The sequence below is a fragment of the Ranitomeya imitator genome, chromosome 9 (assembly GCF_032444005.1).
Source record: "Ranitomeya imitator isolate aRanImi1 chromosome 9, aRanImi1.pri, whole genome shotgun sequence".
NCBI classification, from domain to species: Eukaryota; Metazoa; Chordata; class Amphibia; order Anura; family Dendrobatidae; genus Ranitomeya; species Ranitomeya imitator.
The window spans coordinates 67,641,948-67,668,712 of record NC_091290.1 but is presented as its reverse complement, the minus strand read 5'-3'; the positions used below and the strand labels follow the sequence as shown (position 1 = coordinate 67,668,712).

Here is a 26,765-nt window from a genome sequence, read left to right as displayed (position 1 = left end):
TGCTTGCCGTCAGTGGTATTGATGTCTTCCTTTGTTTTCCTATCATACAGGCATGTCTTCCTCCACCAGTGACCTGCGATCTGCTGAGGTGAGACGCTCCCATTCCACCCCTCGAAATCCCAGTACAAGAGAGTCCGTAATGGGGCGCTCCAGGAGTGGTGAGGCCAGCAGCAGCGGGGGCTCCACCTGTTCTTTGCTGTCGCCGATCTATCATCTTAGCTTTGAAAGTGACATTGAAGATCAATCATTCCATGAGGAGATACTGGCTCCAGAAACCGACGCAACAAATCCCTGGTAATGTCTCTGGCGGCAGCAGAGGGCTTTGTGTTGTGTAAGTGGCATCTGGGCATTACCAGGCTACGGGCTGGATTCCCAATATGTCCCCACCACCAATGGTGGCAATCAGTGAGGAAATATTGTGCGCCTGTGTATGCTCCTGTGGGACTTACCCTCCTCTCAGCGGGTGAGTGTGGTTAGGTGGCACTAATGAGGTCCACATATAGGTGGTTTAACCCCGTAAGGTTGACTTTTGTTTTTGTGTTTTCGTTTTTACCTTCTCTTCTAACATGAGCTCTAACTTTCTTTCGTTTTTTGCGTGCTGAGCTTTAACTTTTTAATGGTACCGTGAGGTGCAAATTGCGTTTTGGCCCCTTTTTTAATTCCATTGTTGATGGGAGGTGCAGCAAGCAGGAAAGGTACATGTTGGCATTCCGATTCTGCTTTTCTGCCATTCACCGTTACCGTTAATGATTATGTCCATCTGCATAAATGGGTATTTTCAGTGCTTGTGAAAACAAGAAATTTTGCAGTTTACCGCTATATCAAATTTTCAGCCAGTGACACTTTTTTCTTTTGTTTAAATCTCTGATTATTTTTCTTATATCTCTGTTTTTCCTTTAGTCCCCATAAAGGACACGATCTGCAACGTACGGTCTCTGGTTCTATACATTGCAATACTTTAGTATAACACTTTAGTAGCACTATAAGGACAAATCGGGGGCCCCTGTCTGTGATGGCAATCCATCGGCACCCAACTATCGCATTGTGGGGACACCAATGGGTGCACTCTATTGCTGCTGTTAGAGAGAGGTGCCAGCTACATAACATAGCCGACACCTGTCCTTTGAGGCGTGCTCAGCTCATGAGCCTGCTCCTTACTCCACTAATTAATTAATGTATATGTGATGCTGTGTTAATGGGTTAAAGAATCCATTTTTATGGACCCTTTCAAGGAACCCGACTTGACCATCTTTTCTGTTAGCGGCCTGCTGACTGTTTCCTGGGCCTACGTCGGGTAGCCAATGCCTGTAGCCGTTTGCCGCAGGTCTAGTGGATCTTCTTTTCTGACTACTGTGACATCTGAGGAGGGTGAAGGCCGGTATTGTGGGGTCTCTCCATCACCCGATACGAATCCCTGCACCGTGGCTTCTAATAGTGTCGGCTGGGCATGGCGTAACACTTCTTAGCGTTTTATATGACAGGTAGTCCTTTATTACGTTCCACCATCCTTACTACGCCCTGTTTATACTCGCACACGTGTATTATGACTGACAGTGAGAGGCGTTGTCGTACATCTGTGCTGGAGGAATGCCAGGAGGGATACTGATCATTAAATGCAACTCATTAGACTATCATTAACGTAATCCTCATCCGTAGTCACCCGGATCCTAACGAGGCCGCTCATCCAGGGATTGTCCTGTGCGGAGGGCGCTGCTTGGCCACCTCCATGCTCTTCTGATGCTTACATCTAGTATTGATCTTGCACGTTACGGAATAAAATTAATTGAACATTTCCTCTTAGTAATCGGAGCCAAAGCGGGACCACCACAATAGAGCAATCTCTCGCTGATATGAAGCTGTCTCCCTGGGAAACATGGCTGCTTGGCAAGGAACGGCAAGGGAGAATTGACCTGCAAAACAAACTTTCCCAGGTTTGTGTCTCTTTACACATGTGACTTGATAACCATAAGCGCCCGCTTTGGCCTGCTGATCTGTGCCGGAGTGACACCGCTGGAGATTGCATTATGGTTGTGTCCTTGTCACTTTAGGAGTGGATGATCTAAATTACACCATTTTTAGGACCATAGAGAAAAAAGGGCTGTCTCACAGTTCACTTACGTAGATAAACCGAACGTGTCTAGTCGGTAAGTATTGTCACATATGGGAATTGTGTCCATGCTATATCGGGTGGTCGTGACAGCATGCACACCATGCAGCCCCGATTCACCAGTCACATAGAGTAACTGCAGACTTCTGTCCCAAGCCTAGACAACCCCATTATATACATTAGATGGCTGGCAGGTTTGACCATCATTAATCCAAAGTGTATGGGGGCCTCCCAACAGATGTTGGCTGGGGTAGAGGCATGTCAACCTCCAATCCTTTTTATCCCCAGGAGAGAGGAATGTTCGGAGGGTTTTGCACCCATTACCTTAGCTTTATTAGAGCATGTAAATGATGGCCTGATGGAAGAGGGCTGTTGGCAGATCTGTTCTTCTGCACATTATACATTAGCTACTGTGTCATGTAACTAAAGAAAAAATGAGCATAGATAACGCTATTTTGATTAAAAAAAGCATGAAAGCCGTCCCACCACGGCAAGGTGTACCTAACAGGTCCTAACGCGTCTAACACTAAAACCTTACCTTGTCATACGACGTCAATGTGAATAAGGGCCGAGCAGGATAGAGCCCCCAATAACACGGGGCATGGCGCCAATTTCTGAGCTAACTATTCCATCTGCATAGCTTCGCATCGACGGGTGTCTTATTTAGGGCTCTATCCTGCTTGACCCTTATTCACATTGACATGTCGTATGACACATGCTAAGGTTTTAATGCTAGACAGGTTAGGACCGTCCCGTTGGGTACACCATGACGTGGTGGGACGGCATTTATGCTTTTTGATCAAAATAGTGTTAACTAAGTACCCTTTATTTCCATGTACTATTACTATTTACTCATTTACTTCATTTCTATGCACATTTTTTGGGGGGGTTTGTCTGAAATGGCCACAGTGTGAACATGTCCTGCTCAGGTTTTGGCTTTTCTCTGCAACTATTATTATTATTTAGCTTTTTGAACCTTTGAATCTTAAAAATGATGATTTTTCATTCAGGAATTAAAACAGGAGGAAGAAAGAAGAATACAAGAACAGAAGAAAGAGCAGAAAAAACGTTTTGCTGAAGAGCAGCACAGAGAGTGGGTCCGAAGGAAACAAGAGCAGGTAGAGCTGTAGATGCAGCCGTTGGCGGCCACTCTGGTCTTTATGAAGTAACATGAACTTACCACGAATGACAGAAATATTTGGTAGAGGTGTAACTCATTGTTTGTGCTGTGGGCACATAGTTTTCTAATTAACCCCCTCCTGCTGTGTCTGAGATCTATGGAAGGTAAAGTAGAGTAAAAGGGGGTGTTTGGAGCTTACCATACTTGTAAGATCAGAGTCCAAGGGAGGCCAAACCGGTGGGTGCCGTGTCTCCAGCTGGTGACCACCGAAGGAAAAAAGAGGGAGAGCGGCACTTCCAGCAGCTCAATAAAAGAACGATTTTGTTTAGCAAGCGATAAAAAAAGACAATTGGGGTTTAAAAAAGCTGACGCGTTTCTGGCATCCAGGACGCCCCTAATCATAGTATAGCAAGAATAACAATAGTCTGTCTTTAAACTAGCCAGGACCACTGGCAGAAACCTGTGACTAACGAAAGATGCATAACAGGAGTGTAAGGAGAACGGACATATGGATCGATTACAGAGGTAACCATACATGCCACAAAACTTCAGTAAATATAAAAGGTCACTTTGGTAATTCATATCTCTAGGGTATGTGCTGTGTAAATGTAATATCCAGTATTCCTCCAGTAACATAAGGCGCTTATGACGACGTCCTCCTCTCGGGGGGCATAATGGAGAGTACGTCAGTACATGTGGCACCAGGAGGATAGTCTGTATTGTTTTTCAGTTTAAGGGTTTTATGCTTTATCCGCTTTTATCTCCACAACTGAAGTATATCACATGGGTTTTCTTGGATCCAGAAGCATGTATCTTCGTATCTGTTACAATTCTGAATTGCCTCTGTCTTCTGTGGCCACTCTTTCATTTATTACCCTTACAGTCCATAATGTCAGTTTATTATGCTGTGCTATGTAGGAGCGATGCATTGCTGCCTCAGGTCCGTACTTCTGTGGTGTTTGGCTACTGGCTGCACTGAAAAAAATCTGACACATTCAAAAGTAAAGCGCTCTGTCCACTGGTCCCTGCACCTGAGTGTGGTGCCTGTTTATCACCACTCTGAGGGGTGTGGGGAGCGTTCTTCTCATGTCTCTGCGCCTGTATTTGGTGCCTGTCTATCGCCACTCTTAGGGGCGTGGGGAGCATTCTTCTCCCGTCCCTGTGCCTGTGTGAGGTGCCTGTCTAGCACCACTCTGAGGGGCGTGGGGAGCGTTCTTCTCCTGAGCCTGTGTGTGCTGCCTGTCTAGCACCACTCTGAGGGGCGTGGGGAGCGTTCTTCTCCGATCCCTGCGCCTGTGTGTGTGCTGCCTGTCTAGCACCTCTCCGAGGGGCGTGAGGAGTCTTCTTCTCAAGTCCCTGCACCTGTTTGTAGTGCCTGTTTAGCACCTCTCTGAGGGGCGTGGGGAGCATTCTTCTCCAGTCCCTGCGCCTGTGTGTAGTGCCTGTCTAGCACCACTCTGAGGGGCGTGGGGAGCATTCTGCTCCGGTCCCTGCGCCTGTGTGTAGTGCCTGTCTAGCACCACTCTGAGGGGCGTGGAGAGCATTCTTCTCCGGTCCCTGCGCCTGTGTGTAGTGCCTGTCTAGCACCACTCTGAGGGGCGTGGAGAGCATTCTTCTCCGGTCCCTGCGCCTGTGTGTAGTGCCTGTCTAGCACCACTCTGAGGGGCGTGGAGAGCATTCTTCTCCGGTCCCTGCGCCTGTGTGTAGTGCCTGTCTAGCACCACTCTGAGGGGCGTGGGGAGCATTCTTCTCCAGTCCCTGCGCCTGTGTGTGGTGCCTGTCTAGCACCACTCTGAGGGGCGTGGGGAGCGTTTTTCTCCAGTCTCTGCACCTGTGTGTGTGTGGTGCCTGTCTAGCACCTCTCTGAGGGGCGTGAGGAGTGTTCTTCTCAAGTCCCTGCACCTGTTTGTAGTGCCTGTCTAGCACCACTCTGGGGGTCATGGGGAGCGTTGTTCTTGGGTCCCTGCGCCTGTTTGTGGTGCCTGTCTAGCACCACTCTGAGGGGCGTGGGGAGCGTTCTTCTCATGTCTCTGCGCCTGTATTTGGTGCCTGTCTATCGCCACTCTTAGGGGCGTGGGGAGCATTCTCCTCCTGTCCCTGCGCCTGTTTGTAGTGCCTGTCTAGCACCACTCTGAGGGGCGTGGGGAGCGTTCTTCTCCCGTGCCTGTGTGTGGTGCCTGTCTAGCACCACTCTGAGGGGCGTGGGGAGCATTCTTCTCCAGTCTCTGCGCCTGTGTGTAGTGCCTGCCTAGCACCACTCTGAGGGGCGTGGGGAGCATTCTTCTCCAGTCCCTGCGCCTGTGTGTAGTACCTGTCTAGCACCACTCTGAGGGGCGTGGGGAGCATTCTTCTCCCGTCCCTGTGCCTGTGTGTGGTGCCTGTCTAGCACCAGTCTGAGGGGCGTGGGGAGCGTTCTTCTCCGGTCCCTGCGCCTGTGTGTGTGCTGCCTGTCTAGCACCTCTCTGAGGGGCGTGAGGAGTCTTCTTCTCAAGTCCCTGCACCTGTTTGTAGTGCCTGTTTAGCACCTCTCTGAGGGGCGTGGGGAGCATTCTTCTCCAGTCCCTGCGCCTGTGTGTGGTGCCTGTCTAGCACCACTCTGAGGGGCGTGGGGAGCGTTTTTCTCCAGTCTCTGCACCTGTGTGTGTGTGGTGCCTGTCTAGCACCTCTCTGAGGGGCGTGAGGAGTGTTCTTCTCAAGTCCCTGCACCTGTTGGTAGTGCCTGTCTAGCACCACTCTGGGGGTCATGGGGAGCGTTGTTCTTGGGTCCCTGCACCTGTTTGTGGTGCCTGTCTAGCACCACTCTGGGGGTCATGGGGAGCGTTGTTCTTGGGTCCCTGCACCTGTTTGTGGTGCCTGTCTAGCACCACTCTGGGGGTCATGGGGAGCGTTGTTCTTGGGTCCCTGCACCTGTTTGTGGTGCCTGTCTAGCACCACTCTGAGGGGCATGGGGAACGTTTTTCTCAGGAATAATTCAGACTCTGAAAATATGAGTCCATTGCCTTTTTGATGTACCATTTTGGCTACTAGCTGTACAAACAAGCTCTGCGATAGGGCAGCAGCATTTAATGCTCTAATGTCTAATGTTTAATTTCACCTTTGTCTCAGTAAAATTGCTGAAACAGAATTACTGCAAGTATGTCACAGGAGCACTGCTGAAATACTAGTGAAGGTTGCTTGCAACTTTTTTTTGCTTCCATAGAGAAGAGTTAAACACATTGCCATCTTACTTTGACTAGATGGAGTTCCAGCCTTAGGCTCTGTTCACACTGTCTTTATGACACGTTCGTGTCTCTGTTGGAGCTTCCAGCTCAAGCCCTGAAAAACGGGGTTCAGGCGCATCCCTGGATGGGGCCATTGATTTGAGGCAGAGTTGCTTTGTGCTGTCTGTGCTGTGATTTAGCACTGTCCGCCTTCTTGAGACTTGTACAAAAGCCTCATCAGCTGCGTTTTTGTGCCCACCTCAGGAAGGCAGAAACCACTGAAATGCCTCACTTAAGTTGATGGCCCCATTTTTTCAGGGATTCAGTAGGAAGTCTCAACAGAGCTCTGACGTATGACAAAAATGCTATGTGAACATGGCCCAAGCCATATTTTCTAGACCTGTCATTGTCGTAGGCGACCATTCGTAGGAAGGAGGCAGAAGTGTGTCCTTTCAGCCTGCGTCTGGCCAGTCCGCTCCTGCGTAACGTGTCGCTGTATAGGACTGTGCAGTAGAGCCCACTTTCTCATACAGCGGACTATGCCATATACCTTTCTTTATAGTGGATCCGTATAGTTCCCGGATGCCTCAGTATCTATCCCAACCTCACTTATCTCCTGAGCATATGCCCAGACACTGGGTTCACTGTGTGAACTGAGCCTTATTCCCCCCCGGTATGGTTGGCTATAGTATATTGGGATGTCCTCTGATCCTGAACTCTTCATTGATACTAACTATAAATCGATGACAACATGCAGCCGTGCCATGTAATTTATACACAAATATAACTCAGCTCAATGAGATCTGTCACGTCATTCACAATACAAACTGCACACCTTAACAAATCGATCTCTTAGACCTGACCAGGCTGCTGTACTTGCTTTGGAAATCTTTCTTAATTGTATAATTGTAGTATTAAGATGAATTCAGAAAGGGTTGAGCGTTCGCGAGTCCCAATGTATTCAGCTTCCACGCACCCAGTCCGACAGCTGCAGCTTGTACTGAGCTGTGCGAGATCTCAGCAGCAGGGAGGAGGAACACTGAGAAGCAGTCAATCAGGCCTAAGTGGGCAGAGATGGAGTTAACCTCTTGCCTCCGCAGCCAATTATTATTTAGCCTTCAAAAAGTTGTAACATTTTTTTTTTTTCATTCAAGGTAGCCATATGTTTGCTTGTTTTTGTGGGACAAAATGTAGTTTTGAATGACACCATCCATTTTACCATATGATATACTGGAGACAGCAAAAGAAAATATTCCAAGATGGATGAAATGATGGAGGAAAAAAATGCAATTTCACCATTGTATTTTGAGTTGTGATTGTATTTGTATAATAATAATACTAGTCTCATCAGATCGAAGAGATTTATTTAATATTGCATATGGATTGTTTTGGGAAATTTGTCATATCTGCCATTATTATTATTATTATTATTATTATTATTATTATCCACCTTACAGTGATATCTAGAGATATGGACCTTTTTATTTAGTGCTAGTTTTTATAGTTTCTACAATGGGGCTAGGTTCACACGGTAATAATGCAGAGCAGCCTGAAGACACGCCCCAGAGGATCCGGGGAGCCATGCCCACTCTGAATTTTTTTTTTTTTTTTAAAGAAAAAACGAATACTCTGGAGCAATGGGAGAAAAATAAAACTGGTCACTTATATCTAGTGACAGCTCTGCTTCAAATGGATTTTTCAGGCATGGAGAGAAAAGCAGGAAGAGAAGCTAGTCGGCATGTGACTCCCAATTCTGCAAGTCATACTTGCATTCATGTGACAACCACTTGAACCGGGGAGCCGAATCCTAACATTTGTGCATTATACACACTGTTAGGATTCGGCATGCTACATTCCTTGCCAAAAGTTGTCCCTAACCTGGAAAACTCCTGTAAAGGCTGTTCTAAACTGCTAGAGGAGTGATGGCTGTCAGAGACCACCTCTGTCTACCCGACCGCTGTATAGACACAACGAAAAGCCATGCCGTCGCTCCAGTCTCAATGATCATGCGATTGTTGGGTTTCTGTAGGAACTGCTGGATCAAAACCAGTTACAGGGGATAACCGGAAATGAAAATAAAAATAAATGTACTGTTAAAATGTCCTGCAAATAAATATTATGAACTGAAGGAGGCGCAAATTGTAAAATAAATAACAAGAAAATAAGTCAGTACCCCTTCCTCCATCAGAGATGGCTCACATGTAGCCCGCCCCCGAGGACCCACACTATACATGGCCCATGCACACAGCTTTTCTGTGAGTGTGAGCGGTGTTTTTGCCGGATCACCACTTTGCTTAGAGCGATGTCGCTATTACAGGATGAAGAGGGCTACATTGGTAGCCATGAAGTGACTGTCCACATCGGGCCAGATTCTCCCAGCGTAATAACCACATATACACGTACCCCTGTGTTTTGCGTCTTGCACCAGTGTCGCAGGTAACAAGTAGTGCCATGACCTGGTGTAGATGGCACTGACACCCAGAGGGTTGCCCAGAGAAGGCCTCGGCAGGGGTGCGTGCGCTGTCCTCCTGTGAATACTGTAATTTGTTGGACTCCAGATTTCTTCTGATTTATTATATTGTTGTGTCTATATTCCGAGGTCACCCTAACCACAGTCCGGGACAATGGCTTTCTGTCTTGGCTCTCGCTTAGTATAATTACATGATTTTTATTTTCGGCCATCTCATGCTTTATCCCTTTGCCAGCCGTCATTTATCTTGTTGACTGCAAGCAATATAGAGCTGAACGAGTCTTGGATGGGCTTTATCTATAGTGTTAGCGGTGACATGTGAGGTATGTGGCGGATGAAGCAACGTCCAGACTGTGAAAGGACTGAAAACGTACATTTCCCATAATCGCCTGAGACTATAGGGTCTACCTCACACGATCTGTAAAATAAAGGTGCAGAAACGCTCCTCCAAGTCTAAAAATGTATGATCTGCACTCGGTCATTAGCTTGCCATTTTGGCCACGTTCACACTATCAGTATTTGGTCAGTATTTCACCTCCGTATTTGTAAGCCAAAACCAGGAGTGGTGATAAACACAGAAGTGGTGACGTGTTTAAATACTGAGGTAAAATACTGACCAAATACTGAACGTGTGAATGGGGCCTTACACTGATTGGCTGACTCAAAAGGACCACCCATTTCAATATCGTATTCATCGTGTAGATCATAAAAATAAGTGTTTGCCGTCTTCATGCAGTTTAATATGTCTTTAAATTATTTTTTAGCTATAATTACATAATACAGGGCAATTACAAAACGATGAGTCAAAATTCTAACCTTAGTATCCATAGCCAAGAGAACAACTTGAAAAGCCCCTTATTGATCCAAGTTTTACACTACAAATTTCCACGGTGATTTCCGCTTGTGGCACAGGAGATGACTGGTCGGCGGTCCAGTTCTATCCCGACATATGCCAGCAGCTCCTCGTACATGGAGCACACTATTTCCGCGGTGCGTTGTCTCAGGTCATTCATATCCATGTCCTGGAGGGGCAGATACCTTCAGTCCTTGATGTAGTCTCACAGAAAGAAGTCTGCAGGATGTTGGACCTGCCGATCAGCTAGACCAGAACATCAGGGAATTGTTGTTTCCAGCTCGGCTGATCCAACATATTGGTGGAGCTTCATTCGGGTCTTGGCAAACACCCAAATAGAAATGAGGAGTTGCGCCATCTTGCTGATAGCCAGCGTTTGGCACATCATCCTCTCTGTGGCAGAAGTCATTCCTTTAAGATGTCCAGGTAGAAGCAGACGGTGACAATATCCTCACCAAGAAAAGAAGGGTCCACAAGCTGCTTATTGCCTAGAACATGTTTATTTTGGGGAGTCATGAGCTTGAGAAGGGCACATGATTTCATGGAGCCCCAAATTAAATTTTTGTGGTGATTTCTGTTACCACTGAGGTGAAGCGTAGCCTCGTTGGTGAACACCGGCCAGTCAATGAATTCCTTGTCTTGCAACGCAATGCAAAAGCCATGGCATTTCGGTTTGTTGTCTGGCTTCAGCTCCTGAAGATGTAATCTGTATGGCTTACAGCGTAGACATTTTGTAAGATACCATACTGGGATTTGTGCCACTTGTAGTTCTATATTAGTCATCCTAGCCGACCTTCTAGGACGATGCTCATACAGGGCTCCAGTACTGTTCACGGTCTCTTCTGAAGTCTTTGGCCGTCCCTGACTTGTCCCATGACATAAAGCCCCAGTGGTTTTGACTGGCTTCACCATCCTGTAATACCGGGGTCTCTGTGGAGCACATTTACCGTATTTATTCTGAAAGTTTTGCCGTAATGTCACAACAGACCCCATTATTGCAAATTGCTGCACACAAAAGGCTTTTTCTTGCTTCCATATTGTCACCTTATGTCCCACCATGTAAGCACATTGTAAATTTGTGTCTTGGAAAATGAAATCTGTGCTGTGATTGGCTGCTCTGGCGCCTATGACGGTTATTCTTTGATTTTCTATCACTGCCAGGTTATTATTGATGTTATTGTAAGGAGAACCTGTCAGGCTCCATACAGCATCCACTGTTCTGGGGAGAAAATGAACTTTATTTCTCCCAGGAGCCGACTGCTATTAGTTATGCAGTTGTACCCGGGGCAATTAGTCAGCACTGAGCACAACCCGATACTGACAGCCCGCTCAGTGCATCAGTGAGGAGCCAGCGCCCGGGCGTGGTTATGGCCAGCGCTCGGTGTTGTGAGTGGTGGCTGTAATTGTGCAGGCACGACTGCATGACTTAAAGCCGGCGGCTCCCCTGAGAAATAAAGTTCTTTTTCTTCTGAGAACACGGCGTTCAGTACAGCGGCCAGGCATTATCAGAAAGCCATTAAACAACCCTATATATGCAGGTTAATGTTATCGGCCATGACGGGTTCCATTTAACTGCAGGCCTTTGGGTTTGGAACCATTTTTTTTTTAATTGCCCTGTATGGCGCCACCTGGTGTTCAAAATATATACCATTGTGCACTCCTCCCTAATGAGCAGAGTGCGGATGGACAGATAAGCGCAGTCACTCTCCCGACAGCCACGTCTCTGCTGAGGGATGTTCTGTCTCCACTGCTAGGACTGTGAAAATCTATATCCTGATAACTAATGGGCATTACACGCAGACCCACTTAGCCAAAGTTTTATTTTATTCTACTTTCCTATGGAAGTGTATACTGTGGATTTGACATGGCTTGTATCCTCATTACTCTGGACCCTATCTGCAGGGAAAGCAAGATGGGAATATATTATCAGCTGCCAGAGGGGGAAGGAGACTGATTCAGAGATATCTAGTACACAGAATTGTTAAAGGCATTTTATATGCTGTCATTACTGTACAAAAGCGACAGTATATACTCCATTTATAAGCTAATGGTCTGAAAATAATTTCTGGAGTATTAATTAGGCATACAACACTTGCTGTGTTGATAATTGTTGGAATAAATCCTTCTTTTGTTGTTTTGTAAAATTACATTACACAATGTGTGTGTCACAAATTTGTGAAACTAAATGAAAGAGAATATAATGTGAGCACTCGTTGTTAGCACATCTGTGCAAGTGGTGCTTGTTGGGCCCGGCACATAGGGCATGGATTGGTGAGTGCCCCCTGGTCATAGACCCTGTCGTCTTACCCATGGTTATTTTCTGATATATTAGTGTAGTATATGTATTTTGTAGTAGGAGGCATGGCCTGTGTGTGTCGCAGCATGTGCTCAGGCCGTGCCGATGTCTGTGTCCGTCCACTGAGGGCATCACCGGTCCTGTACACCAAGACCTGTCACACCGTGGCATATACACAAGTGTAGGACAAGGTTCCTCTGCTCTGGAGAGCCGTGCAGTGCGTGTTCAGACAGGGCATTGGTATGTAAAGGTGTGACTGCCCAACCTATCATGTGCTTGTGGAGACAATAGTATGGATGTGTGTGCCAGATGGAGGCTCAAAATAGTCATCCACTCATACAATGCTGAGTACATGATGCGGGACAGTACTACAGTGACCTAAAACCGCTCCGGGATCTTGCCAGGAGATCTTCTGATCTGAAGTGAAAAGCCGTGAACTTAGCTGAAGCCTCCTAAAGTATTAACCCTCTTAGCCATTATGTCGGGACGCTGGGTTTAGACTTTGACAGTTCGTGGCTTTTTGTTGATGGCAGTGATGATGGCATTTTCTGTATTTTAAGGATATAATGTGTCCTGGCAGTGTTGCTCTCTTAAAATGAATGAGAAGTGTCACCTATAGGAGGAGGCTAACCTAGAAGTCAAGCCGTGACCAAACAACTCAACCTGATCTGAATTATTAACCTAGCCAGGGCGGACATTGGCTTACCGGAAGCCTCCCCATCGGGATCCTTTCCTATGTGACATCAGGCAGTTGATAAAGTCTTGTAGAGGTGGTACTGGAGGTTGTTGTGAGCAGCCGCTTATATGTAGCCAACAAGTGATCTGCTTCTTCTGGGTCCAGACTTTTGACCCCCGTGCCCCTACAGTGGATAAGTAATATTACTGTCTCCCCATTCAGTAAGCACTAAGCTGCTGAGTCTGCCAAATCCATTTTATATCTAGTTTACTGACGCCAATCCATTTATGCCACAATCTCTGAGTGTTGCATTAACCAGTGACAATTGCCTGGATTTGACTGATCTGCCATTTTTGTTAATGCGCTGTAGCTTGGGTGTATATAATTCTGCTGTATTCGTGGTATATGTGCCCCATCCCATACCCCGTGCGTCGACCAATTATTGACAGATTTCTCTGGATGCGCAGTAACAGAGAAGCCTATCATGGCTGGCAGCGCTCGCACCTCACTGCAAGGAAAAAGATGGAAGTACCGCTCGCCCATAAACATGACTGGGTACACATGATGCCAACATCTATTGTTGGTGGGTGCCCTGACTCTCCCAGAAGGCAGGCTGTGAAAGAGGGATTGGACATGGTGGATATCCACATGCTTGATTGTCCTCCCCAGGCTTTTTAAGACTAAAGTCCTTTAATGGGTTATGCTGCTGCTTTTTACCAAGTGCATGACCCCTATCAGCACTCATGGATAGAGCAAATCTTTTCTATACCTGTTACACAAGGTCTGTAGATGGGTTGATGGCCATACTTCTTGTGGAGGCTTATTCTTCCATACTGAAGATGTTCTCCTGTGGCCAGTCATCTTTTAAAGAGCCGGCCACTTTGTCATTGATCCACACCATGTAACCTGAAAAGCCTACTGTGGAGCACAACAGAGAGCAGCGGACCCAGGAGAGGGGAGTGGAGCCTCAGATACACGGGGCAGATGTGTAACAATGTTTGAGCCTCTAGCTTTGGGGGAGTCCAGGCTTTCCAGTCCGTATATGGCCTTCTGAACCTGGCCTCAGAAGGACGGTAACTCTGAAGGACAGGAATAAATTGCAGGACAGTCCGTAAACCTGAATGCCAGCCTTCCCGTAAGGTAGATCCAGAAGCTATCGGGCCATAACGAACATGGTCGTTAATTGGAATAATATAAATCCCTGAAAGTTGAGCCGCCAGCAGTAATTCATGTCGTCACATTGACTTCCCGGCTCCTGATGTTTCTCCAGCTTTACACTATTTCTCTTTGATCACATGTTTTCCTATTTATTCTCGTAATTATTATTATAATGGTTGACTAGCTTCCATAACAAAAGGAACTGCATGCAGAAGTGAGAACGTAAATCCTTAAAGCATACAAGTCCTTGTTCTTTGATGTTATCTGGCTTTGTAGGAGGAAATAAACCAGATCTTTGAACAGGACCGACCCTGCTATAGCCGTCCATGGATATGTGATTGCTCTCCATCTTCTGGGCGGCATGCAACAACTTGCTGCTGGTTTGAGCATTGTGAGAGAAATGAAAAGTCCATGTTCACCCCATATAATGTACACAGTGTGGCTCCTACAAGTATACATAGATATATCAAAGGAAAACAATGAGCCATTGCCTAGAAGAAACAGGCCGGGCAAACACGACACGTCTCCGCTCTACTAATGACCTGTCTGAAAGGAATTTCTGCCTGTTTTTTTGACGATGCAGCCATGCGGCTATTGAACTAGGCTGGTAAATCTCTGCCCATCGCTTGCCTAGCTTTATGTGCTGTCATAATCTCCTGTAAGTGCCGTGATTGTCGTGGACGGTTACCCCGGTGGATATGCTCTAAATGACCGGAGTCTGTATTCTGCACGTACCGCCAATTTCTATAATAATGTTACCTTTCAAAGGCGGATCTGGAAATTGTATAAATGTAGTGATTTTCTTATAACGCCATGGTGTTTGCTGACGACTTGTCAGTAAATGTTGTAAAAAGGTGAATCTGGAGAAAAAACACTAATTCTACATCAGATCAAGGATACCGATTCTAAAATCCATCCCTGCCATCAACGTTAAAGGGAATCTGTCAGCCCATTTTAGGCCTATAAGCTAAGGCCACGGCCATCAGGGGCTTATCTACAGCATTCTGTAATGCTGTAGATAAGCCCCCGATGTATCCTGGAAGATGAGAAAAAGACGTTAGATTATACTCACCCAGGGGCGGTCCCCCTCCGGTTCTGGTCCGATGGGTGTTACGGTCCGGGTCCTCCCATCTTCATACGATGAGGTCCTCTTCTTTGCTTCCTGTCGCGGCTCCGGCGCAGGCGTACTTTATCTGTCCTGTTGAGGGCAGAGCAAAGTACTGCAGTGCGCAGGCGCTGGGCCTCTCTGACCTTTCCTGGCGCCTGCGCACTGCAGTACTTTGCTCACAGGGCAGATAAAGTACGCCTGCGGCGGAGCCGCGACAGGAAACAAAGAAGAGGATGTCATCGTATGAAGATGGGAGGAGCTGGACCCGGACCGCAACACCCATCGGACCTGACCGCAGCGGGACCGCCCCTGGGTGAGTATAATCTAACCTCTTTTTCTCATCTTTCAGGATACATCCGGGGCTTACCTACAGCATTACAGAACACTATAGATAAACCCCTGATGGCGGTGGCCTTAGCTTATAGGCCTAAAATGGGGTGACAGATTCCCTTTAAGAAGGGAGTATGTCAGCACAAAATGACTGTTCAAACCAAGCACAGACACTCTTGGCACCACTGGCATGGCTTCGCAGTCCTGCGCATTTTCCCAACTACTTGTTTTCCACCGATCTCTGCCTCCGCTTTCTTGAATGACACCTTCTGCTTTACAAGAGCCAGAGGAGGGCAGGGGTAGACGGCAGGCAAGCAGGTGGGGACTGTGCACCCAGCGCCTCCTGTCCTGGTTTTGATCAGTTGTTTTGTGCTGACAGAATCCCTTTTTGAAATGCATTCACACTGTGCTCACAGTGTATGTAAGAGTCAGAGGTTAACACTGATGATGAGTTATGTGGGTTTTTTTTTTTACCCAGCTGTCTGTCAGCAGAATAAAGGTATAGGATGTATGCCAGCTGGATGGAGGCTATAAGGATACTTTAGGCTTCTGTCGGGGAATGGGAGCCTACGGATGTGATAAATTTATACATTGGTAGCTCGCTAGGCTTCACTGTTGCTGCTTTACTTCGGTTTATTGCTCCATAATTTTTGTTTGGTTATTATACTTACACTGTACCCTTGAACATGTCCAATCCCAATGTCTCCTGACATCGGGGAGGAGAGGCAGAAGGTCCCCATATAAAAGGACCTGGTGACATTCATGGGTTTGGCCAACATCCATGCTTCTGAGCAGGCTTAGGCTACGTTCACATTTGCGTTCTGCCGGGCTGCGTCGGGCGCAGCCGCGGCGACGCATGCGTCATGCGCCCCTATATTTAACATGGGGGCGCATGGACATGCGTTGCATTGCGTTTTGTGACGCATGCGTCTTTTTTGGCGCATGCGTCAGAGCGCAGAGGACGCAGCAAGTTGCATTTTTTTTGCGTCCAAATTCATGCCAAAAAAGGACGCATGCGTCACAAAACAATGCGTTTTGCATGCGTTTTTGTTTGCGTTGTGTGTTGCGTCGCCGACGCAGCACCGCACAACGCAAATGTGAACGTAGCCTTAGAGACAGTACGTCCCAAGTAATGCATGTTCTGGTAAACACACATCTAGTTCTGACGAGATCCAGAAACATTATTTTTGGTCTTTGTGAAGTAATTGATGACAAAGGTAAGCTTTTGGGGCAAACTTGAAGTATGGTACTTGTTGGCTTTCAAATTGTCCGCTCCTTGTTTATTTGGTATTGGAGATGGAGATCTATGGGCTTCTTGCAGCCAGTTACAGATAGGTCTCCTTCATTGTAGAACAGCATCTTCTGGTAGCGCTTCAATGTAAATATTCATCCACAAATCTGCTATTCCTTTCTCTTTATTATATGGTTTTCTCCAAGTGGGTCTAAACTCCTCTGTGTCCTGATCTAAATTTCAAGAGCTAGAGATCACTTTGAAGATACATCCTAGAGCTCACTCAATATTCCTTCTTTGCATGCTCTGCTGAACATAAATGAGTCCTCGATAAGAGGGGAGTAAGCGGCGGTTGTACTTGTCAGCCTGAAGTCCAGCAGGCCAACTAATTTTATTTGTTCCACTGATAGAGAAGAGTCCGGATAACTCAATGTACAAAATATAGTTAGCAGATCACACAAAATGGGGCTTTCACCAGACTTCCTTCTAAGGTCTTCTACACATTGCATTGACATTGGCATATCGCACAAACTGGGGCTTTCACCAGACTTCCTACTAAGGTCTTCTACACATTGCATTGACATTGGCAGATCACAAAAACTGGGGCTTTCACCAGACTTCCTTCTAAGGTCTTCTACACATTGCATTGACATTGGCAGATCACACAAACTGGGGCTTTCACCAGACTTCCTACTAAGGTCTTCTACACATTGCATTGACATTGGCAGATCACACAAACTGGGGCTTTCACCAGACTTCCTTCTAAGGTCTTCTACACATTGCATTGACATTGGCAGATCACACAAACTGGGGCTTTCACCAGACTTCCTACTAAGGTCTTCTACACATTGCATTGACATTGGCAGATCACACAAACTGGGGCTTTCACCAGACTTCCTACTAAGGTCTTCTACACATTGCATTGACATTGGCAGATCACACAAACTGGGGCTTTCACCAGACTTCCTACTAAGGTCTTCTACACATTGCATTGACATTGGCAGATCACACAAACTGGGGTTTTCACCAGACTTCCTACTAAGGTCTTCTACACATTGCATTGACATTGGCAGATCACACAAACTGGGGCTTTCACCAGACTTCCTTCTAAGGTCTTCTACACATTGAATTGACATTGGCTGATGCCAGCTACGTGATGGTGGAACTGGCCAGCCATCTAATGTTTATGGGAGTATCCTGGCTGAAGATGTTGTAGAATTTGTGTTGGTAATGGCTGTTGGGTGTATGAGCATGTGTGGCTATCTTTACACGTGTAGACTGATTCTTTTCTCCTTTTGAGTAGTAAATTTCCATGGTCAACTGGTCTTAACGTGATCGGTTGGCCGGATTACATTACAATACGATAAATTTAGCCTAATATCATGGTTGAATATTTTTAGAGCAACATAAATTCCTAGTTAGTTGAAGTAAAAAATTTTAAAAAAATACCACCGGTCCTCTCATTTTTTCTTTTCCTCCATGAACTGGAACCTAGAAGCCTAGAGTCTTAACGTGTGGGATCATTTACAAGAGCTGACTGCATGAGTAATTGTTGGGCATTGTTTTAAAACCCTATGATTAAAGGATTGTGATGATTTATCTAAAAAGCCATCTTGGAAACTGTGCTGCCTATAAATTTTTGTAAAGTATGTGAAAGATTGTTTTATATCTATTGAGATTGCTTATAAAGTGTACCAGGTGTTTCCACAGAGCAGAAGATGAGGTATGAGGCCGAGAGCCTCACGGAGCTGTGACAATGAAAGGAGATGCAATTATCTCCGCTGGCAAACAGCCAGTCTGCTAGTGCAACTATTAGTTAATGTGGCTCCAAGAAGCTGGTGGGGCCTTTCGCTAAGGGTATAATTAGCAAATCCGAAGCTTCAATGTCATGAAATGGCTCTGGCTCCACCGAATGTAAAGAAGCAGAACAAATAAAAAAGGAAGCGAGGGATTACACCGAGACATGCAACGGCTCTAAATGAATGGACCTGAAAGAATTTCTTAGAAATGAAAAAAAAAAAGTATTTTTGTTCACTTTTTCCGTCTGGAGGGCGAGAGGGAAGCGTAAAGTAGCACGCAGGGCATCCAAAGACCATTCTATAAATGTGCCCTTTGGAACTTGGACTGTGCAAAGGAAAACTCCATTTCCTTTTGCAGGGTTTGGGAAAAATATTCAGTTTAATTTAATATTTTTTTTCTATGTGGTACATTGCTGTGAGCAATAATGGGGTCAAGCAATGAATATCATTGTATGTGCCGCGAAATGAATTGAATCCATTATCGATAGGTGCAACATTATTATAGATTCTCCATGCCAAACACTTGGATCAAATGGCCAATGTAGGAAAAACCTATGATTATATAGCTTTAATCAAAGCAATTATTGGTGGGGGGCAGCTGTCCCCTAAATATAACCCCATCTGTGTCCATCAGGCTAATATATCTACTTCTGTAGTCCTCCTTCTGACTGGGTTGTTTAAGGGGATGGTTTGGGATTAGAAATCGGATTCAGTTGTTTCCATAGGCAGCGCCACTCTGAATCATGGGTCAGATACGGTACTACAGCTACAATTAATGTATGTAATTGAGGCTGACCTGCAATACTATGACTTTGACCGTTAGACAGCCCCTTTTAGCCTGTATGCATACTACGTAAAGTCATTTCATGGAAAAATGGAATCGTTGATGAATTTTGATAGATGGGCTATAGTTTGTGGTTTTATACCCCACCAGGTCCCTGAACGAAATGACAGTGGTCCAATAATTCTTATTTGTTTGCAACATTAAGAGCATAAAATTTCAGGAAAAACGAGCAATAAATGGGATCCCCTTCTAATACATATTCAGTATGCATGAAAAACGAAGCCCTCCAAAATGTCGCCAAAAACACAATCTACGGAACCAGTGTTCTAAGGCAAAGGTGGGGATCGGGAGGGGATCCTTCTTATTGTTTGGGTTTTCGGAAAGCCATTTTTTTTTTTTAAGATCTTCCCCTTCTCCCTTTCTGGTACTGATATGTCTGTGAGCCCCAACATTAAAAGCATATATCATATCTACTGTTCCATTACATGGGCTTGTAATAAAATACTTTTTAAATGGATTTTACATGAAGACAACACCTGTACATATGGTCATCGTGGTGGTGGTGTGTGTGTGGGGTTGGGTCACCTGCTTTGACTTTATGATCTGCCTCACAAAGGGAGCCCTGTCTAGGGAAGCATCTCCCATTCTGGTGGACTCAGGATGTCCATGTATTCATTGAAATTCCACCCTCACCACCCCAAACCATTAATGACTGTAGTTTTTTAAAAGATTTAGCAAGTTGATATTTTCATGACTCCATATTGATGCTCTAAGAGCAAGAAATAGTGTTTTTGAGTGTGTGTATATAATATTAATATACTATATGTATCTGTGAATGCATTGGGATGTGACGACGCACTTACAGCTTCTCGGCCTCATGCTGTATTCCTTATGGAGCTGTAAGTGCATCCTCACACCCCAATCCACATCCAGACACTTATATACAGTATTTCTACACAATTTCTTGCTTCTAAATGATTACTTGAGGGGTCAACTTCATTTTTTAAATGAGTACACTGTCATATTAATAACTTGGGGGTGTATAAATTCTAGTGGCGGCCGTTCATCTGAATGACTTGTGTAGTACTACCCATCCCCTGAAGTGGCTCTGCAGGGATCATCTCTGGCCATGATTTCCTTCAACAAAATCATCTGTTCGCATGGAGAATCCGGCTCCGCCGAGGTCCTGGAGTTTCATGTTCTCTGTCCGCTCACATGTCACATAATTTCCGCCTGGTTTTAGCTTTAGGATATATTTATACATTCCTGAAAATCGGAGGTGAGCTTTTCTATTTTGAGCAGAAAGCTGTCAGCTCTACAATGGAAGTAATGATGTTTTCCTTACTCATTCAGGAAAGGAAAGAGAAGGAGCAGAAACTTCAGAAAGAGAAGCAGGAGAAAGCGTTGGAAGAACGGCAGAGACAGGTAATAGAAGAGAAGAGTAAAGAGAGATACCAAGAATGGCTGAAGAAGAAAAACGAGGAGGAGCAGGAGAGGAAGAGGAGGCAAAAGGTGAGTATCATGTGATGCTTAGTGGCAGACTTCTAATAATGGGGTACCAGCTGAGTTCAATACTGATCATTGGGGGTGCCGGATGTGGGACACCCATCGATGCCATACTGATCTCCTATCATGTGGTTCTTGTGCAGAGGTTTCCACTTGGATCTGTACTTGTCTGGTTTCTGGATTTATGCGTCAGCGTAGTATGGTACCTTTATAATCGTTACCTCCCAGCTGTGCCCCTCTGACTATTAGGGGGCACTGCTCTGTTCCATACACACACGGCACAGGAACATCACACATTCATGTAACGCTATGACCAGAATATATTAGTTCACATACATACCCATCACTAGTTGCCTTCCCCCCCCAAAAAAAAGAATTTCTTGCTAAGCAGGTAGTGCGGTCTCATAGTTAAGCTCTAATTAAAATGTCATTTTCATCGTGGTGATTGCAGTAGCCCTTCCGGAAGGTCCATCTTTTTATTTTTTATGTATTTTTCCCTTTCACCATTTTGCGGGTGCAGCACATTCCTGTAGCAATGAACTACAAGGCCTCCTGGAAATGGAGAGCATATTAATAAGTTCCATGACCACATTTATGGAGCCTTTGTAACAGGGCAAATAAGAGCGTGCACGGAGGTATAAGGCCTGGAGGGGGATTGCAGAGCAGCCTACATGTTTCTAATGAACTGTGCAATGATCGGAAACAGACCCTGCAGATTGCAGAGAATCCACCTCGCTCTCGCTAGCTGGGAAGCGTCCATCACAGGCCTTACCTGGTGCTACTAGCTGGACCCTCCGCTCTGGATGAGGTCTTCTGGAGAGAGGACAGGGGAAAGCAGGAATTAGTATCTGATCTGTTTCTGTCTAGGATGAAGAAGACAATCGTTTTACTGAGCAAAAAGAGAAGAAGGAGAAGGCAGAGCGAATGTTCAAGGAATGGTTGGAACAGGCAAAAAACAAACCACGTCCGGCACTGAACAGCTATGGCTATGTCAATGGGAAATTAACAGGTGTGTACCCGTCAGGACATACAATATGGCACCTTAGGTCTGATGAGTGGTCGGCATTGAGCAGAGGCCACACATAGGTGCCGCTGGTGCATTCATTCTCTGTGACGAAATGGCAAGAAGAGCTCTTGGATCTTTTGCAATCCCATAGAGAATGATTGGTGTGGCTCAGCCACCACCATGTTTTGATGGAGCAATCCAGAGCCCAGTTTTTGGAATAAGTGATAGTCCCAGTGCTCGGACCTCCAATGATTTGCATGTTCTCATCTATCTTGTAAACAGGTGATAACTGTAATGTTGGCAATAATCCTGTAAAGCGTTCCATAGGAGCTCGACGAATAGAGTTGAGAACCTGTATATCAGTAGGCATCAGATGTCCAGAGCGCATACTTGCTTTAATATCACTTGGAAACACCATCCCTTCGCTATCTGTGGAAGCCAGGTTGCTAGATCCATCCCTGAACCTTGAACAGATGGGGCAGCTACTCTGGGAACTGCATCATGACCTCATTTATTTGATTTGAGATGTTCTGAAGTTCCTTACATGGCCGTCGACTATGGGCACCATCGTGCCAGAAAAATACCAAAAAGGCTGTGATGTCCTCTTTTCAGGATCAGGAAGGGACCCAATGGGTTCCTGCGTTCATTGAATTATGACATATTCTCGTCTAACCCATTCAACTGATTGATTGTCCCTTTATGTAAAGAACTAGATGGTGGCCCGATTCTAACGCATCGGGTATTCTAGAATATGTATGTAGTTTATTTATGAAGTTTTCAGAATAATGCAATTTATACACAGGATTCAGCCGGCCTGCCGCGACAAATTAGCGAAGCGTGGTTCAAATTCTGTGTCAATTCGCGGGCGGACTGCACCTGTCGCTGATTGGTCACGCCCAGCCGCGAACAATCAGTGAAGCCAGGGCCGGCTCCTGGTTTTTGAGGGCCCCGGGCGAAAGAGTCTGTGGGCTCCCCTCTTTAACACATACCACAATTCATGATGCACAGATACAGCAGGGAAATATAGCACAGCCCATGTAGCATATAACACAGCCCACGTATATATATATAGCACAGCCCACGTAGCATATAGCACAGCCCACGTAGCATATAGCACAGCCCACGTAGCATATAGCACAGCCCACGTAATATATTGCCCAGCCACGTAGTATATTGCCCAGCCGCGTAGTATATTGCCCAGCCGCGTAGTATATTGCCCAGCCGCGTAGTATATTGCCCAGCCGCGTAGTATATTGCCCAGACGCGTAGTATATGGCACAGACGCGTAGTATATGGCACAGACGCGTAGTATATTGCCCAGCCGCGTAGTATATAGCACAGCCCATATAGTATATAGCACAGAGATGTAGTATATAACACAGCACACTCAGTATATAGCAATGTGGGCACCATATCCCTGTTAAAAAAAAGAATTAAAATAAGAAATAACTATATACTCACCCTCTGTCGGCCCCCGGATCCGGCCGAGGCATTTACCGATGCTCCTCGCGATGCTCCGGTCCCAAGAGTGCATTGCAGTCTCGCGAGATGATGACGTAGCTGTCTCGCAAGACCGCTACATTATCATCTCGCGAGACCGCAATGCATTGACCGGTCACCGGAGCGTCACGAGGAGCGAGAAAGGACTCTGCTGGATCCGGGGGCCAACGGAATGTGAGAATATAATGATTTTTTATTATTTTATTATTTTTAACATTAGATCTTTTTACTATTGATGCCACATAGGCAGCATCAATAGTAAAAAGTTGGTCACAGAGGGTTAATAGCAGCGTTAATGGAGTGCGTTACACCGTGGCATAACGCGGTCCGTTAACGCTGCCATGAACCCTGTGTGAGTGCTGACTGGGGGAGTATGGAACGGGCACTGACGGCAGGAGAGTAGGGAGCGGCCATTTCGCCGCCGGACTGTGCCCGTCGCTGATTGGTCGTGGCTGTTTTGCCACGACCAATCAGCGACTTGGGATTTCCGTTATAGAAAGACAGAAGTGACCCTTAGACAATTCTATATATATATATATATATATATATATATATATATATATATATATATATATATATATATATATATATATATATATATATATATATATATATATATATATATATATATATATATATATATATAGATTAGGAGGTTTGATGAAGAGCAGGGGTGTAACTACAACAGGTGCAGGGGTTGCAATCGCACCCGGGCCCTGGGGGGCCTTAAAAGTCTCTTTGGCCTATAGAAAAAGACTATTGCTATTAAAGATTTAAAATATTTGTGGTTCCCGTTGGCGCTTTCGCATCGGGGCCCATGAGTTTCAAGTTACGCCACTGATGAAGAGCAGAGTCCAAATAGTCCTGTTTTATAGAAAGAATCAACCTAATCTTCATCTACCGGATAATCTAGTCATTCTTCTAGCTCTGTGTTTGCATCTACATGCAAATGACTGCTTAAAAAGGTTGTCCACTTTCAGAAAATCCCAGTTCTCAGATGCCATTTGTTACAAAAAACAAAACAAAGAAGCAGGTCCACTGCTGAGTGTCTGCCGTTGCTCCTGGTGAGTGATATTGATGTCAGCGCTGCAGCCAATCCATGAGCTCAGCAGCTCTTTCCGTGTGGACAGAACACCCCCTCGGATCTGCTGAGCTCTCAGAAAGGCTGCCGTGCTGCTGATGTATTGGAGTCAGTATTCGTCCCCAGGAGCAGAGGTTCAGCGGAAGACCTGGGAATGTGAATAAAGCATGCTTTGATATATATATATATATGTCATGCAGGTATTGGGACTTTCAGAAAAGGGACAACACCTTTTGAGGGATGTTTCCATGTGGCTTTTAGTATGTGACAGATCTTTAGATGAAGTGAAGGTTCCCAATACTCGTCCACATGTAGAATGTGTAGCGAGTGAACGATGGACGATATGTTTTGCTCGTTCATTGATAAATTGTAACTTTTGTATTTAGTACTTCTGATTGCATGCGTAGGGATCTGTGGTTCGTGCTGGAGACAGGAGAACAAGTGAGCGAGCTCCCGACCAGTCGTAGTTAGGAGAAGCATACCATTATCGCCCACGTTACCCACTTGCTTTTATTGCAGACTGGCGCTTATTTTACCCATTTATCTTTCCATGTAAAACGACCTATAATTAATATTCTGTCATTTTGTTGATGGTAAATATATGTGTATATAGTTTTCTTTTAATATCATGTTTCCTTTTTTCTTTTTTTTACAAGCCTAGAAACAAATGAACAATGATTTTCCATGTACAGTTTTACAAGCTGTAGTGTTTTATGCATGGTAAATACATTTACTGGCTTTCTGGAGTGGAGACAGGCCAGGCATGCTTTTCATACCTTTGTTGGAAGCTCATAAAGTGCTGACAGCTTCCATTGGCGTCTCGAACACCCCCCAGCCCTGTGCATAACATATGCCAGAGCTTACAGTCAGGTCTGCTGTGAAGTGTTTGGTGCCGCGTCCTCGTGGGTGAGACGCCCTGACGTTGTGAGCTTCACACATTCCTGCTGTCAACCACTGTCTAGGCCGTGGTCCTCCAGGATGGCCGATAGTCAGTCCGGGGCCAGCTACTCGCCCTCGGCCTCTGGGTTTGGCTCTTGCTACGACGTGTATCTTTGTCACACTCGCACTCGTGGTTGGCAGATAGATAACCTTCACGGTCCGTTGAAAGACAGAGAGAGACAATCTAAATAAATCATACAGATGAGGCTTACCAATGATTCCTTGCCAAACAATAGCTTATGTGTAAGAGGAGAGAACTGATGAGGATTACACATGGTTGTTTGCAGATTAATGCTGTGCACATTTTTCCATCTCTGACCTTCCCAGCGCACGTGTGGTTTTACCCATCCTGAGCAGAAAACGAGGTGGCAATACTTCACTAAGTCCTCAGAAACAAATTGTTGGCACTTTCTCTCAGACCTGGATGAATTAGGATCGCAGCACAGGGTGGCACCAAACCCGGGGTGCTCACCTAAACAGTCCTCAAAAGCGCCACTCCGGCGTTGTTTATTTTTTACTGCACCGCTGGAGTTGCGTGAAATTCCATGCCCCCTGTCTCATACTCGCCTGCTGCCCCCTTCATCCTTTCCCAGCTTCGCTCCAGTGTGTCATGGAGGGCGCCGGAGGTCACTTTTTCATACAAGTCTGAGAGCAGCGTTCAGGCTCTCGTAGACTTGCATTGAGCCTTTGTGACGTAACTTCTGACTTCAAGCCGGTCAGAAGTTACAGGCACAAGATGGCACTTCAGGACCGGACCGGAGCGGCATTGGTAAAAGGTGAAACTGCCTGAAGGTGAATATAAGAACGGGGGCAGGAAGCTTACGTTTTAAAGAGCCACTCCATCGCTGAAAAAAGCCAAAACATCGGAGTGGTGCTTTGAACCCCTTAACAACCTGGGAACTCTTCATTTTAGTGCTTTCACCTGTTTCCTCCTCTTGTTCCAAGAGCCGCATACATTTTTTTCTGTTGACACAGCCGTTGAGCAAGGGCTTGTTTTTTCACAGGATGAGTTTGTAGTTTTGAATGGTACCATGCATTTAAAAAAGAAAAGTGCACCCTTTGTGGAAAAAAGTTTGTTTCTCTTCGTTGTTTTAACTTTGTTTCTACATCATTCACTGTGCAGTAAGAATGACCTGCCAACAAGGCATGATTACCAAACTTGTACAGTTGTGTTGTATATATATATATATATATATATATATATATATATATATATATATATATATATATATATATATATATATATATATATATATATATATATATATATATATATATATACACTAGATGGCAGCCCAATTCTAAAGAATCGGGAGTCTAGAATCCATATGTACTTTATTTATTCAAATGTAAGAATAATACAATTAATAAATAATAGTAAGAAAGAACAAAAAATGGCTGCACTCACCAGCTCTTGACAATTCTTGTTATTTAAGGTACAGTTACACAGGATCCATGAACATGCTTATGAGGGGAGGGATGAAAGACATCAGACTTAGCACGCTGTTTGCGCTTACGTGCGGCAGCGGCGTCTTTTTGCTCTGCATTATTAGTATACTTTCTATCAGACCTAATCTTACGTGCGCCATCAGCAGCTTTGG

The 26,765-nt window shown here is 45.4% G+C and overlaps 1 protein-coding gene across 2 annotated transcripts in view; it reads left to right on the top strand.

The window, feature by feature from the left end:
• The window catches only part of CCDC34 (coiled-coil domain containing 34), a 45,120-nt gene that overhangs the window by 3,987 nt on the left and 14,368 nt on the right, over positions 1 to 26,765 (top strand). The window contains exons 2-6 of one of the 2 annotated variants that reach the window (XM_069740388.1): positions 51 to 294; positions 1,802 to 1,931; positions 3,118 to 3,225; positions 20,486 to 20,644; positions 21,506 to 21,647. In XM_069740388.1, the coding sequence (XP_069596489.1) occupies positions 53 to 294; positions 1,802 to 1,931; positions 3,118 to 3,225; positions 20,486 to 20,644; positions 21,506 to 21,647 (781 nt within the window). In that variant the 5' untranslated portion in view covers positions 51 to 52. Of the gene's footprint in view, positions 1 to 50; positions 332 to 1,801; positions 1,932 to 3,117; positions 3,226 to 20,485; positions 20,645 to 21,505; positions 21,648 to 26,765 lie in introns of those variants that run through there. The other variant, XM_069740389.1, reaches the window with a different exon arrangement.